Genomic DNA, 15,053 nt, shown 5'->3' on the forward strand with positions numbered 1-15,053 from the left:
TAAAAATAAATCCAAACCTGCTGAGTGAAACCAGGCAAAACAATTTAATCAAATGTTGCTTGAATGTAAATTAAAATGTTAGTAGAATTAACAAATATTTTATTGTGTCTAAAAACAGCCCAATAAGTAAATATGTAGAGAATAACTAATATATTGTTGTTTTGTGAACATTTGTTATGTTTCTTTCTTTTTGCAGATGTGATGTTGTGTAAGCTCCTGCTTGTGCTCAGGTCAGGGGTCAGGGGTCAGGGGTCTCAGGTCCCTGGTTTCAGGTCTACAGTCTCAGGACCCATAAAGAGTTCATCACAGCGTTCAGCTCTGGAAATGCCAAACGTCCCGGTGTCTGCCCGCTCGGCTCAACCTTTCGTGGTGAGGTCACCTCGGAGACGTGCACATGGAGAGACGTGCACGTGGAAACGGGTCATAATGCCCCATGTTAGAAATCAGGACTGCGGGAGGGAAGCAGAAGACGAGGGGAGCCGCCTGAACATCTACCAGGTTTCAGAGACTCTGCATGCAACTGATCAGATGGAACAGAGAAACCAAAGGAGACAAAACACAGCAGGCAGGACGCCACACACACTCTCTCACTCACACACACACACACACACACACACACAAACACACACACTCTCACACAGGTGGCTGCGCTGCCCTCCGCCCAGAGGGACGTCGACACCGTCTAAGTGCTGACCTCCTCCCGAGGCAGGTTGAGAGTGACTTCCCCTCCCGCGGCTGCCGAGGCCGAGAAGACGGCGTTGGCGGAGACGCACGCCGGTCCGTTGGCGTCCGTGGCGAAGAGGCCGCGGGGATCGGGCGGGGGCCCCTCCGGGGCCTCCTTCTGGGGGCTGGAGGCCCGGGAGGACCCGGGCGAGGAGGTGGGGCTGAGCTGCACGGCCGTGGTGTCCTGCAGCGTGTGCTCGCTGGTCTCGATCTCGAAGGCGGCGCCGCCGGCCAGCCCGCCGTGCCCCATCAGCCCGCCGCCGCGGCCGCCCGCCTTGGCCCCCCGGGAGCCGCGGGGCGGCGGCAGGCGGCTGCACACGCAGCACGCCCCGAAGAAGGAGAAGGCCACCAGCAGCAGGATGGGTCCGATGATGATGGGGGGGTTGGCCGAAGGCACCAGCGTGCTGAAGGCGAAGGCGCCCACCAGCGTGATGTTGAGCCCGGCCAGCATGATGCAGAGGCCGCAGGCGCAGCACAGCGCCGGGGACGGCAGCCCGGGCGGCCGCGACGCGCGCTTCTTCTTCTGCGCCTCCTTCTTGGGCACGGCCGTGCCGGCGTTCCTGTCGGTGATGACCATGTCGTCACGTCCGTCCTGCCGCTCGCTCTTCTACCTGCGGGCACAAACGCAACAAGGAAAATCAACTCCTGCTACGTTTCTCTGCCGACGCCCGTTTCCAGACCAGCAGGCTTGGACGAAGGCGGCTTCATCCACCTGACCTGTTCAAGACTTTCCCTGAACGCCCCGAGAGCAGCCGGCTAAACGCTCCTGCGCTAACAGTGTTCATGTTATACTCCTGTACCGATGTCTGACTGTGTTCCAATCAGCTTTGGAGTGTGAAGTGTTTTCCTTCTTCTCGTTCAGGTCAAATTCCCCAAAATCTCTGAGCCGCTTCAGCTAAAATCCAAATTATCGAGTGTCTTCCTCGCACCAATTTAGGAAACTTCAGCTAAAATCCACTATTCAATTTTGACATTTTAGCTGTTGTAAGCATTTTAGAGCTTCTTTTCTTTTAGAAATCATAGTTATTTCAGGGTTTTTTTTTAAACTGTCTTAAGAGTTTTTATCCTCCATTTCCTGTGGTTATAGCTATTTCCCTCCATTTTCCCCATTTTAGTTGTGCATAAATAAAATAAAAAATAATCTCAAAAGGTTCGGAGAAGCACCACAGAGCCACAGGTTGCAGACCTGTTATAGCACCTTCCTTCTCCTAACTCCAACATCCACATTTTAGAGCATCTTCCCTCCACTAACTCCATCTGGACTTAAACAGTCCGTGTAAACCAGTCAGTGCTGACAGCTCAGCTTTACCAGCAGCCGCTTAACGTTCCTGCTTATGACATCTGGTTGTGTGCAACTGTCTTAATTCTGATGACTGTCCTTGGAGCGTGTGGTGTGTATGTGTGTGTGTGTGTGTGTGTGTGTGTGTGTGTGTGTGTGTGTTAGAGAGAGAGAGAGAGAGCTCAGATAAACACACCTGCAGACCGATGCACCGGGAGAACCCCGTCCTAACGGAACCTGGGGAACATGTCAGACGAGGCTCTCCTCCTGTGTCTCGGGGCGGACGCCCTCAGGATGGAGCGTCCTTCTGCTCGTTGCGGGAGGGAGGCTTCGGTCGGCGGCTCACCCCTCCTGCCGGAGCGCCGGAGCTCTCCGCATCGTCTCTCAGCAGGTCCCCTTCAGTCCCGGCGCGCGAAGAAGGGACGCGGAGGGCTTCATCCTGTGGCAGGAAACACTCGCGGACGGCCCTCGGTTGTCCGCCACGCACGGCGTCAGACCCGCACAGACCCGCAGCAGGCGGAGCGTCGCCGCGCGCAGAGCGGACGGGCGGAGCGCGTCATGTGGACCGAGACATGCGCGGCTCCCGACGGCTGAGGGGAGGAGGTGGAGGAGGAGGAGGAGGAGGAGGAGGGGGGGGGGGGCACATCCTCACTGATGTTTTCTCCTCTGAGGACTTGCGCGCGTGTGGGTGTCGTGTGTGTCATTGCGCTTGCGACCCATGCGCAAGTGTGTATGCGCGTGAGAGAAATAATACATTTCTGCAACGCCACACCTGAACCTGCCTCCTGCCTCTGTGACGTCATCACCGCCGTCATCACATTTATTTTCTGAAGTAAAACAAAGTTATGAAGTAACGAGTTCCTCTGCGCATGCTCAGTGGAAGGTCTGCCTGAACCATTCTTCCAGAGTTGACAGTCCAGATCCTCCTGTTCCTGGTCCTGGTTCCAGTCCAGATCCTCCTGGTTCTGGTCCTGGTTCCAGTCCAGATTCTCCTGTTCCTGGTCCTGGTTCCAGTCCAGATTCTCCTGTTCCTGGTCCTGGTTCCAGTCCAGATCCTCCTGGTTCTGGTCCTGGTTCCAGTCCAGATTCTCCTGTTCCTGGTCCTGGTTCCAGTCCAGATTCTCCTGGACTTGGTAGTTCTAGAGTTTACAGTCGCTGTAATGGTGTTCTGTCCATATGAATGTCTGTGTTCCCCATTGTTAATGTTTAGAGTGGATTGTTCTCCGTGTTCTGCCATCCTTGATGTTCATAACATGTGCAGCATGTTTCTGGTTTCATTACAAGGACCATTACATTACAACGACCCACCCCATATTTAGATATTTATTTAACTGTCAAAGTTGTAAACTTGAGCATGTGGTATGTATGTTTTGTATAAAAATGCCTCAAGTTATTAATTATTGACAAAGTTATTAATATACATTAAATAGTTGTTATTCCAGAGACCACTATCAGACACACCAGGATGAATCAGTCTGTTCAGAATGTGAGACAGCGGTGAAGGAGCTGTGCATGGATTTCATAAAGCGCTGCCCCGCTCGTACCATCATGCACTGCTGTCACGATCTGTGGACAGCAGACAAACAATTGGATTAAACAGGAGGAGTCTTTTTTTTTTAATGAACTTGAATTGAAAATTGATTGATAAATGTATGATTCTGGCTTTAATTTTATTATTGTCTTGCGCTTGGAAATAATCCCCTTTTCCTGTCATCACAGCTCCCATTATGGATAATTGTGTTATGTGTGTGTGTGTGTGCGTGTGTGTGTGTCTTTCTTTTCTTTTGTGAGAATTAACACGCTGTTTATTGTTGGACTTCATGCAGCAGACCTCCAGGAACTCTGAACCCCTGTGGTTCTGGCCCATCATCACAGCACGCCGGTCATTCAGCTGGGTCACTCCCCGCCAGGCCACGCCGCCTCTTTTCAGGCCAGTCTCCACATGCACACACACACACACACACACACACACACACACACACACACACACACACACACACACACACACACACACACACACACCGTGTGCATCCTCTGTGCATGTGCAGACCGGCTGTCATGGCTCCTCATTGTGAGCCTGAACTGTTTCATTTATTGTACCAGAGAGGAAGCACAGCAGCAATAACCACGGCTTCATCTCCACGCCTTTATTAAAGTTCATTATGAAGAGCTGACCTCTGAGAGCAGAGGTCAGCTCTGATTGGATAGAGCATCAGTGATGTCATGGCAGGTCGAGTTTCCTTCTGGATAACACATCCGGCATGTCTGAAGATGTCCTGTGAGGAAACAAGTGAAAGATCCAGCTGAAATGGATTTATTGAGCTTTTTCCAGCTGCATGGTTCATGCAGTGGTGGGCCGTCAGGGCCTGCAAAGCCTTCTCTGCTGGCCTAAAAATTATCTGAATTACAGACTGATGTATATTATATTTTGTCCATAAATAATTAATAAATGATTCCAAACGGTATGTTCCAGTTCCTTTCATAGTTTTCCCGTGGTTGCGCTGCTTCCAGACATGTTTTTTTCATATTAAATCATTTAACCAATCAGATTTCAGGCATCATCTGCTGCTAGGGTCAAAGAAATCTGCCCGAGGCCTTCGCTATCCGTTCCTGATGGCGCAGTGAAGTAAAGTGAAGCGTCAAACAGACAGCTGCTTCAACCAATCAGACAGTTGCTTCAACCAATCAGATTTTGAGTTGGCGACTCAGCGCCTTCTGGCTTCTAACAACAGCAGATCCAGGCCTTCTGATTTACATTCACCAAGAGATACAGTAGGGGGCGGTATGCACCTAAGTTGTTGGTCGCCTACCTCAATTATTCCAAAGAAGAAGAAGAAGCCCTGAAGAGAATTTAAAACTTACACCAGAAATACCACAGGGCAAGCTGGATTTTCAGCCCCGGCTTTATGGAACTGAAATGCACGGATAATCTATATGACACAGCAATTTAACTCTTTTTGAGGAAGGAAATGAGGATGGATTTTGTTTTCAAATAATCGGGATTTTGGTGAGTAAAATGTTCCTCTTTTCCTAAATAATATTGCTGTTTTATTAAGTTGTTGATGCTCATTGTATGTGCACAGATGTAGTAGGAGAATTGTGCACTTCAACAAAGGCATTTATTCTGGCTGCACAAGTATCTATCTGCTGTGCAACAACTCTTTATGTGCATAACTGCATAATAAGATTTTTTTTTTGTAGACAAAATAGTTATTGAGAGGTGGATTGGTTCAGGCGGATCTGTTCTGAAGGCCTTAATGTGAAATGCACGGTGAAATGAACCACTGGGTTCATGTGTATACAGAGTTTCAATGAATTCATTATTTTCAACATATTTACTCTGCAGTGAGAGAATCAAGTCGAAGGCTTTAAAGCGGCGAACGTCCTTCGTACCCTTCATCAGGGTTGGTCTCGGCCATAGCTCCGCCCTCCATGAATGTCCCCATCCGACTCTTGGAGCGCTCCAGGTTGATCTGACTCTGAGTGCCTGAAACACATATCAGATTAAAGAACATCTTCCTCCTCTAACATCTAGGTTATAAAGCATCTTCCTCCCAAAAGATTTACTTTTCCAAGTAACGAGTTACTTTTCAATTGGGGTAACTTGGGAGTAATCGCACTACTTTTTTGAAGAAATGGCTAGTAATTGTAACCAAGTAGTAATTTCAGGAGCTTGCAACTGCTGCATATTTAAAGTATTCAGCCTGGAATGTAGCGCCTGGCCTCAGGAGCGTTAGTTTTACTCACCATCTCGTCTCAAAGCGTCTGCTGGCTGATCCATGGCGGGAGCAGTGGACGGGTGAACTCGGAAGTTTCCTGATGTAAAAAACAATTTTAGCAGCAAATACATCATGATGGGGGAGCTAATCACTGCTAATACAGGATAGTTCTCATGCTTATCACAGCTACCAGGGCTCCATGCAAATGTCAATGCTAACATTTAGTTTGATGACCAGGACAGAGACAAAGGAACTTCAGATATTGTGAAGCGTGATCAAGCTCAACCGGGTTCAGAAAGAGACCAACTCTCCTATTTTTCTCGCAGGTGAAAAATGTTGAGGTACCAATCCTGAAGGTAGACCTTCTGACTCACCGAAGGATGGGAGGATGTGATTGATGTTGAGCCAGGCTTTGATGAACGGGTAGATGGAAATGAGCAGGCCTGAAACAGGAAACAGAAGTCACGGGCGTTTTATTCACATTTCAGGGCCACATTTTAGTTTGAAGAATTTTCTTCACAGAGATGTTTCCTCCTGAGAAGAAGTACTTTGAACACTACTACTGTAAAGCAGGTTTTACTATAGTCTAGTGGAATGTTGTTTGAATGGAGGATTCCTGTCATGCTGATTGTGACTTGTCTCAACTCTTCTGACATAAACATATGTTTTATCGCAATAAATTCATTCATAAGATGAGAGCTCTATTTGGCAATGCTTTTCCCTTTCCTGCAAAAGCTCTTCTAAGAGTTTGTGCAGCCATAACATGCTAATACTGAAGCTAACAATGGGCTCAATCAGCGCCACAACAGAATGCTAATGCTAACACTTGCTAGCAGGATAAAGGAAAAGCAGCCTCACAAATGTGAATGCTAACAGTGAACTCAGTGCGAGGGAAAGGGAAAAAAATGTCTCCAATCAATCCAGGGCTGTTTGTAAGCAGCATAGACGGGGTAATGCTAAAGCTAACAGATGGCATCGGCATTAGCAGGAGGAGCCAAGGCCTTGAAGTTTCACAGCTGATTGCTGAGCTGTGCAGGAGGATGAATAATTAAAGCTGGTGTGTGTTTCACATTAATGCTCCTGCTGTGATCAGGAGGCTTTTGGCTCTGTTAGCTTGATGATAGCATGCTGTTAGCATGCTACAGAAGTGAATTAGAAATAGAGAGGAACTAAGTAGTAGTAAAAGCAAATAAAACCGATGTAAGTACAAGTGAAGCAAAAGTGCAAGTACTAGTAGAATTAGAAGTAAAATAGAATTAGAACTGACAAGTGCTAGCAGTAAAGTAGGAGGAAGTAAAAGTAAAGCTGAAGTGCAAGTACTAGTAAAGGAAAAGGAGCAATAAAAGAAGTCAATTTAGAAGTAAACTTGAAGCAGAAGTAGAAGACTCACCCAGCCCGCCAGCTCCCAGGAAGATTCCTCCCACAGCATCAAAAGTTCAAGTAGAAGCAGAAGTAGAAGACTCACCCACCCTGCCATCTCCCAGGAAGATTCCTCCCACAGCATAAGAAGTAGAAGTAAAAGTTGAAGTAGAAGTAGAGGACTCACCCAGCCCGCCGGCTCCCAGGAAGATTCCTCCCACAGCATCAGCGTCACACTCTCTGGACACTCCAATGATGATGCAGCCCGCCACGATGCTGAGCAGGGCCGAGCCCACCCTCAGCCCGTGGTACTCCCCGACACTGACCGGGTTCATTCAGGAGGTGAGACCCCCAGATCCCACCACATACACACACAAATGGTACGGGTACAGAGTGATCGGTCCTGATGGGCTTCGCTGGACTCAGCCGGGACTTTCACTCTCACTGAAAGACTTTCTTTACCTCCATGTCTGCATCTCTTTCCCTCTCATACATCTTTAAAGAGCAGCTCTGGTTCCCCTGAGCATCACAGTGCTGACAGCAGCCTGTGATACAAATCAGGTGTCACATCCGCTATCAAGTCACCAAGTCGACCACAATCACCTGGAGTCAACCTCAACAGCTGATGGACCCTCTGACTGCAGCTGATTGGTCCCTCACGCTGTCACTCAGAAGTGAATGGATCTTTAACAGCATCCAATCAGTTGCTGACTTTGGTCACCATGGTGATTTTTAGAGAGTGAGATGGACACACTCTCAGAGTGTAAACCGTGTGAGAGATATAAACAGAAAAACTTAACTGAGTGAGAGATCCTGGTGTCATTCAGTCTCTTCACCGTCTCTACTAACACTCATCAAGGCCATCTGACAGGAGACGTCCATTTCTGCTGGACACACTGAGACACTGAACTGCTTTTGAACTTGTGTAGAATGGTTTCAGACCAGTTATAGATTAGGTTAGAACAAGTTATAGACCAGTTTTGAACTGGTTTTGGCCTGATTGTGTACTGGTTTTGAACTACTTGTTTAAAAGTCCACTAGTCTCAGATTATGTTTGGACTGGTTTAGGCCTGATTGAAGACTGCTTTTGGCCATTTTGCAGATTGGATTGGGACGAGTCGGAGACTAACTTTGGAATGGTTTTGGACTGACTGGCTTTGAACTATTTGTAGACTGATTTTGGACAAGTTGTCGACTAGTTTTGCACTAGTTTTGGCCTGATTGAAGACTTGTTTAGTTTTGGTTTTTTACCTGATAGTAGACTTGTTTTGGAGCAGTTGTAAACTACTTTTGGACTGGTTTTTAGCTGATTGCAGGCTGGTTTGGGACTTGTTTGGGACTGGCTTTCAAATCTTCCTGTTAAAGAAGCTTCGATGGCTGGTTCAGGCTACCCTGGACTATTTTCTAGTGGAGCTGCTGTAGGTTTAAACTGCTGGTGCACCTTGACTACACTGAACTTCCCTCATCTCTCAATCGACACACAAATATTTCACCATTATATTGTACTAACATTATGTGTTTTGAAGTTTATGCTTGTAGTCTGTGATCTAAGTGCTTCACATTTTCCAGTCAGTTTTCTAATTACCAGTTCTGTTTCTTCTCAAAGGTTAAAAGCAAGAATCCTTATGACTTTCTGTGATCTGCTCTCATCCTGAGGTGAGTCACAATCACAATCCTCTTCTTTAATGTTAAACTGCAACACTGATTTGATGGCAGTGATCTGTTACGGGTTAGTGTGTAATAGTCGTCACAGTTCCAGTTACATTTAACTTCCTGACACTGAGCAGAGGACGAGGACAGACGGAGTCACTTCTTCTCATGTCAGTCGTTGTGTGAGCTCGGAGGAAAAGTGTGATGAAAGGTTCAGAGAGTCCTCGGCGGCAACGGCGGCCCAAGGCCATGAACGGGGGCCCGCAGTTACCATGGAGACGACATATCCATGGCAACAGAGGGGAGAGTGAGGGTGTTCAGGATTAACCGGTGAACAGGATGACAGATGAGGCCATCGGGCGAAGGAGAAACAGTGACACACTTTCAGCTCAAGAAGTCCACTCCATATTTACTATATTTATTGACATCCAATGAGAACAAATAGAGTCGGATGACTGAAAAACCTCCAAGGCATTTGTCCTCTTTTAGATCATAAATCATATCTTAACTGCACACATTTTTGAATTAACTGTCTCTGTCTTCATCATAATTCAAATTTGTGTGACTGTCTGTTTCATACATTTCAACTGATTGTAAACTACAGTAATATTTAAAATGTAGATTTAGCATTAAAAAAACTAACAAATAACAATGCAACACAAAGTGCTTTGCATAGTGAAACCACTACAATAACACCTGCTCAGAAAAAAAATATCCAAAATCATAAAGAAAATCTGTCAAAAACCAGTAGATAAAGAAATATTTGGAGGGAGAACAAGTGACGTGAATCCAATTGACAGAGAAAAGGTGAAAACGTATGCGTTGGCCGGGAATCGAACCCGGGTCAACTGCTTGGAAGGCAGCTATGCTCACCACTATACCACCAACGCCACACAACCGCTTTTCAGAGACTTCCCATTTTGTACGTTCAGAGAGAGGTGTCCATGAGAGGATGTAGCGCTTTATGCTGCTGCACGTGTCCGTTTAGTCGTATTTGTGAAAGGCATTTTGTGCCGATTCCACGTCAGTACATCAGAACATTCAGAGCCATTTGTGAGAAGCGCAACCAAACTGAAGTGCAATAATCTAACCAACAATTAAAAGTGAATTTTTTGGAACATGCTGAAATAAGCATGCACATGCTCTACCCGTTTGTCTTTGCAGAACTGACTGCACAGCTTAAAGCATATATTAAGAAATAAATATAAAAGAGAAATTAGCATGAAAAAACGGGGGAGAGAAAAAGTTTCATTGGCCCGTACGGGGATCGAACCCGCGACCTTGGCGTTATTAGCACCACGCTCTAACCAACTGAGCTAACCGGCCACGCTGTTGTGCAAAAAAGATAATCCAATGGATCTCAACAATAGAGTTTACTCGAGTTTTGTTTGTACAGTAATTACTTAGAAGTAATTTCAACAGATCTACATGAGCAAGCATAAATGAAAATAGAAAGGAAAAACTCTCTTTCCAAACCTTTGCAAAACCAGGCTCAAGCCAGGTGGTGGCTTTCTGCTATTCCAGTTGGGGTGACGGGGTCGAAAGACACAAAGATGCATTCAAGCTGGTCGATCAAAATAGGAGCCCTCAGATGATGACCCTCGGGGCGGGGACTACAGGAGGGAGAGAATCATAGACTACAAGAGAGACAATGGGTAAAGGGCAACTCTGGTTTTTTGACACCCGGACCTTATTTATAGGTGTGTGCATGCTCATATACTCACTCAGGCAAACATCGTGCAGCTCGGAGTCCTTCAGAAGTTATTTAGATCCAACCGATTTAGCAGGGGCCACGGCAAGGGAGCTTCAGTGCGGGACATAATCTCTGCAAAATCGCTCATTTGTGGCTCCAGGCCCAGTCGGGCTCCGCAAACGGGCGACCGGACCCAGCCACCCCTCGCCGTCCAACCGTCTTCAGGTGGGTCAGCTGGCCCACCTGAACACGGTAGACGAGCTGACTTTATGCAGCCCCCCGGAGAGTCAGACGCCCGGGCGCTGTGACAGGCGAGGCCGACTCAAAGTGCCTCTCTGCTGGGGAGAGGAGCTCCAACGTTCTGGTAACTAGTTGCCACGGCCCCAATTCAAGTCGTCACCGACTTCGCCAGTCCCAAGCCAAGTCGGCCCCCGATCAACCCGGCACCGACTCCCGATCACCTCTGCCCCGACGGCCCTGACTCCCGATCCACTTGGCCCCCGACCAACTCGGTCCCAAGTAACTGAAAAAAAAATTACCGGTAAATTTGTCTGATAATTCGGGGCCGGATTGATCAGGGGCCGATTTGGCTTGGGACCGGCGAAGTCAGTGACGACTTGAATTGGGGCCGTGGCAACTATAAACCCAACGTTCCCATCCGAGCTAATTGTGGCTAAGTTAGCGAAAACTGTCAGCTGACTAACCTGAAGACGGTAGAGACGAGCTGACTTTATGATAACACTGGCGATGAATGAAAAAATATAGCCGAAATGAGCGATTTTGCAGAGAGTATGTCCTGCGCTGAAGCTCCCTTGCCATGGCCCCTGCTAAATCGGTTGCATCTAAATAACTTCTGAAGGACTCCGAGCTGCACGATGTTTGTCTGCGTGAGACTATGAGCATGCACACACCTATAGATAAGGTCCAGGTGTCAAAAAACCAGAGTTGCCCTTTAATGACACGTAGTTAATGAAACATGTCAAAAAGAAAGGAGAGAAGTGAAGCGAAACTGGGAACCAAACCCCAGGGGCAGGGTGGGTTTGAAATTCAGCTTGGTTTGGAGAAGCCTTTTATCTGATCATATGAAGGACGCAAGTGGAACCATAATTTAACACAAATACTTTCATTAGCAATATGAAAACAATCTAAACATATGAATGTGTGCGAGTAACCTTGCATAGCAGATGGGCCTGCCTGATTCAGTTCCTAAATCCTGCAGATCCCATCTTGTAGCGCTCCATAGACCAATGATTTCACTCTGTTAAAATTTTGTCGACCCAATCAGGGGAAAGAGGCAGGAGCTGCGGGAGGAGCGGAAGTGACGAGAAGACGTGACAACAGTGGGAAGCGCCCAAAAGTTTGAAAACAACTTGTAAAGGCATGTAAAGCGATCTCCGTGGACACGGCAATATCTGCAGTTTTATAAGAAAGCGACTCAATTTCTTCTTTGAAAGAGGAGCACAGAACATCACTTCAAGTCGTTTTGTCAGGAAACGATGTCTACTGCTTCTCAGCAGCAGCGCACGTAAGCTACATCACACCGTGGCTTGATGTGGATTGGTCTGTTGTGAGTGTGTCGCGTGTCAATCAGAACGGTCGTCCAATTTTCTTCTTCTTTGGTTCGAACGGTCGTCCAATCGCCAGCTACGGGTTGTTTTGAAGGTCCCGCCTCTGAAATCAAATCGGAAGAGCGGCTACCCAGATGGACTTGTGAAATATTTCCGTGGCGGACATATGAAACTGTCCATCTGGCGTGTCAGGTTAGTGTGCAAGTGCATTTAATGATTTATGCCAGGGGTTGGCAACTTGATTTGGCGTCAGGAAAACTTTTGCTTGGGTACTTGAATCCTATCTTGAGCGTTAGTGGTCAGGGTTAGGTATCGCTTTTCCTTAGAAACGAACATACAGAAGCACCGACTGTGAGTATTTACAAATGTTTGACAAGACCTCTGATCTGTAAAAAGCCAGACTGTGACTTTGGAACCTGAACACCTCAGAGCTGAGCAACGGTCAGCTGCAGCTGCTTCACTCCCATGAGCAACATGACAATCACTGAACAAGAAGATGGAGATAAAACAGCAAACAGAACAGTAAATACCCATGCGAAACCCAGAAATTAAACATACCAAAGCAGTGTTTCCCTCATTTTCTCCAAGCCGCTGCTACGCCGCTCAGATACTTCCTCTCAGAACTGAAGTGTCTGCAAATAACAACTTTTCCCATTCTGTCCGAGACGCTCAGCATTTAAATCTTCCTCAAGAGGGATGAGAAGGCCTGCTGACAAAAGTGAACGTATCTAGTAATGGCTCAGGTGCTGCCCCCACGATTCAGAAACAGAAAAGGGAAAAATAAACTCCAATACTAAACGGTAATATACTGACAATGTATGTGCTTCATTTTCTGTCAATAATCTGTATTAAAAGAGCAGATAAACAGCTAGGGGGTGTCAGAAGAAGTGATGGAAAAAAGGAAGAGAGAGAGAACGCCCAGCCTAAAGCAACACCACCAAGGCCAGAACCTGCCCAAACAATAGGCTTTACTAAAATAATGAGGTCTTTAGCCCAGCTTTGAAAGCAGATAAGCCTCTCGAACTGAATCTGAAACAGCTGTAGATGATAGAGGATGTCAGTATGTCAGTACACAGAACACTGAAGCAGTGAAGATGTACAGACATTTGTTTATAATGCTGGTAGTGCCACTGCTGCGCTAAGGATTTGTTCAGCTTGCCGATATGAAAATTAACACGCTTGACAGTGTTGTACTGCGAGTTGTGGTTATCTACTGTACTTTCGAAGGAATCGCAACAGACCTCGTGGCGCAACGGTAGCGCGTCTGACTCCAGATCAGAAGGTTGCGTGTTCAAATCACGTCGGGGTCAATGTTTGCTTTTTCTCTAAGTTTTAAACTAGGGCTGGCGGTATGGCAAAATTTCATATCACGGTTTTTTTTTTTTTGTTTGTTTTTTTAATCATATCGGTTTTACGGTATTTGACGGTATTTTTTTTCATGCAAGAGTGTTGTTATACAAATCCTCTAATAAGAAAATAATTACTGCAGTTGATTGGCTTTAAAGGTGCATTAAGGAGTTTTTCAACTTTAATAATGCTTATTTTCCACCATAAATATGTTACAAATGTTCAATGGTGTGTACAATGTACCCTGATATATTCATTGTAAGTACCGCTAACAGCATTAAATTGTCACTTGAAAATTGCAGTGCCGGTCTGGCACCAGAATTTTTTTGGGGAGAATTTGAGATGATGTGATGTAATGCACGCTCCCACTGGCCTGATATCCTTAAGTTTCATTTTGTCCGCCATTACTCCGCCAGATGCTTAACGAGCAGCAACCCGGTTGTTAAGTCCTACGTCATTCGTGACGTTTCACCCATTTCCGGGTCCAAACTCTTTCGCGCGCTACATCGTTTACATCGGAAAACCATGGCGGAACCGGTCAATCTATTTACCATCACTTCTTTTTTCGGCGATGCGTCGATTAGGGTGAAAAAAGGGCTGAATTCTTTTGACTCCAACAGAGTTGTGAGTGTTTCTGTCCTCCCCGGAGGAATGATTAAGGGTAGCGTTCAAGCTTCAATGAAGAAGAGAGAATACAAAGTTGAGGTGAGTTAGGTATTAGCTGTTAGCTAGTAAGCCAGGTTTCTTGAATGAAGCTAAAATCTGTACATTCATAAACAGAAGCTGTCTATAAAAACTTATTTGAAGACAAAAGCAGTCAGTAAGGACTGATACCAAGCCTTCATATTATGAGTTTACTGGCTTAGGTGCAGGCTCGTAGGTTATAGGAACTTTAATGACGGCCACGCGATGTAACTTCTAGGCTTTAGTTAAAGTCAACAAACTTACGGCTAAAGAAGCCAGTGTGTTTCAACACCTTTTGAGTAAATGACATTACCATCTGTTCAGCGTAGTCTAGTCAGCTCTGATCTTTGTAAGTGTCATTTACAAAAGTGTAAGTCACTGCTGTCTGTGGCCTTCTTAATTTAGAAAAATATTGAATCCTATATTCCTGCTTTTTTTCCATCATTCGGAAAAATTTGCAAATTGAAACAAACCATATGCCAGGGCTTAAAGAGTTCCGTTGCCACGACGGAATTCCGTCAGTTGAAAAAAATTAAGAGAAAAAAACATACGTATCATAAGCGCATATTGACTGGGTGCCTCTTTTTCTGGCTTGCGTGCTTTTTCAATGAAGTTGTTGCATTCATTTGGTCTAAAATGTCATATGCGCAAGGTTACAGGCTTTGTTGTTGTCGCACCTCGTCACAATAAATCTATCCTGATAGCAGGAGTACATGGGGACTTTTATTTTGTAGGTGATGCGGGAAGTACATGTACATATTCACATAGCCTTGAATTTACAGCCGAAGAAGAGTTTCTCCGCTGTAAGGAATATATTCATCATTGCGGTTTTGAAGACATGACCTGATTTACACAATCTACAAGAACAATGCAGCGTTAAAAGCACACGGGACCTCAGGAGCTACTTATTCAGGCTAGCTAGCTCCAGCCGGGGAGGACACCGCGGGAGTCAGAGCGTCTCCTCGGGGTCTGGGAACCAACGCATGGAGGCTGTCCGTGTTCAGGCCCGCTCAAGTTAAAACTCGGATTCC

At 46.3% G+C, this 15,053-nt stretch overlaps 2 protein-coding genes and 3 non-coding genes across 5 annotated transcripts; 1 reads left to right on the forward strand and 4 right to left on the reverse strand.

Moving 5' to 3' along the window:
- Positions 1 to 649: 649 nt before the first annotated feature.
- On the reverse strand, positions 650 to 1,334 carry tmem275a (transmembrane protein 275a). Its single transcript, XM_030115412.1, has one exon. The coding sequence runs from the start codon at positions 1,298 to 1,300 to the stop codon at positions 683 to 685; it is 618 nt and encodes a 205-aa protein (XP_029971272.1). The 5' UTR covers positions 1,301 to 1,334; the 3' UTR covers positions 650 to 682.
- A 2,848-nt stretch (positions 1,335 to 4,182) lies between these two features.
- kncn (kinocilin) lies at positions 4,183 to 7,423 on the reverse strand. The gene is made up of 5 exons (XM_030115637.1): positions 7,268 to 7,423; positions 6,096 to 6,164; positions 5,750 to 5,818; positions 5,396 to 5,489; positions 4,183 to 4,278 (listed from the first exon to the last, which is right to left on the reverse strand). Exons 1-5 carry the CDS (start codon positions 7,413 to 7,415, stop codon positions 4,224 to 4,226), a joined length of 435 nt encoding a protein of 144 aa, XP_029971497.1. The 5' UTR covers positions 7,416 to 7,423; the 3' UTR covers positions 4,183 to 4,223.
- Positions 7,424 to 9,548: 2,125 nt separating this feature from the next.
- On the reverse strand, positions 9,549 to 9,620 carry trnag-ucc (transfer RNA glycine (anticodon UCC)). Its single transcript has one exon. It is a non-coding gene; the product is annotated as a tRNA-Gly (tRNA).
- Positions 9,621 to 9,982: 362 nt separating this feature from the next.
- On the reverse strand, positions 9,983 to 10,056 carry trnai-aau (transfer RNA isoleucine (anticodon AAU)). Its single transcript has one exon. It is a non-coding gene; the product is annotated as a tRNA-Ile (tRNA).
- A 3,173-nt stretch (positions 10,057 to 13,229) lies between these two features.
- Positions 13,230 to 13,301, forward strand: trnaw-cca (transfer RNA tryptophan (anticodon CCA)). Its single transcript has one exon. It is a non-coding gene; the product is annotated as a tRNA-Trp (tRNA).
- The last annotated feature ends 1,752 nt before the right edge of the window (positions 13,302 to 15,053 follow it).

The sequence above is a fragment of the Salarias fasciatus genome, chromosome 18 (genome assembly GCF_902148845.1).
Source record: "Salarias fasciatus chromosome 18, fSalaFa1.1, whole genome shotgun sequence".
In the NCBI taxonomy this organism is placed as follows: domain Eukaryota; kingdom Metazoa; phylum Chordata; class Actinopteri; order Blenniiformes; family Blenniidae; genus Salarias; species Salarias fasciatus.

Coding starts and splice junctions, on each gene's coding strand:
- kncn (XM_030115637.1), bottom strand. CDS start 7,415: ATGAACCCGGTCAGTGTCGGGGAGTACCACGGGCTGAGGGTGGGCTCG. Junction 6,165..7,267: donor CCTGGGAGCCGGCGGGCTGG/GTGAGTCCTCTA, acceptor TTCCTGTTTCAG/GCCTGCTCATTTCCATCTAC. Junction 5,490..5,749: donor AGACGCTTTGAGACGAGATG/GTGAGTAAAACT, acceptor TATGTGTTTCAG/GCACTCAGAGTCAGATCAAC.
- tmem275a (XM_030115412.1), bottom strand. CDS start 1,300: ATGGTCATCACCGACAGGAACGCCGGCACGGCCGTGCCCAAGAAGGAG.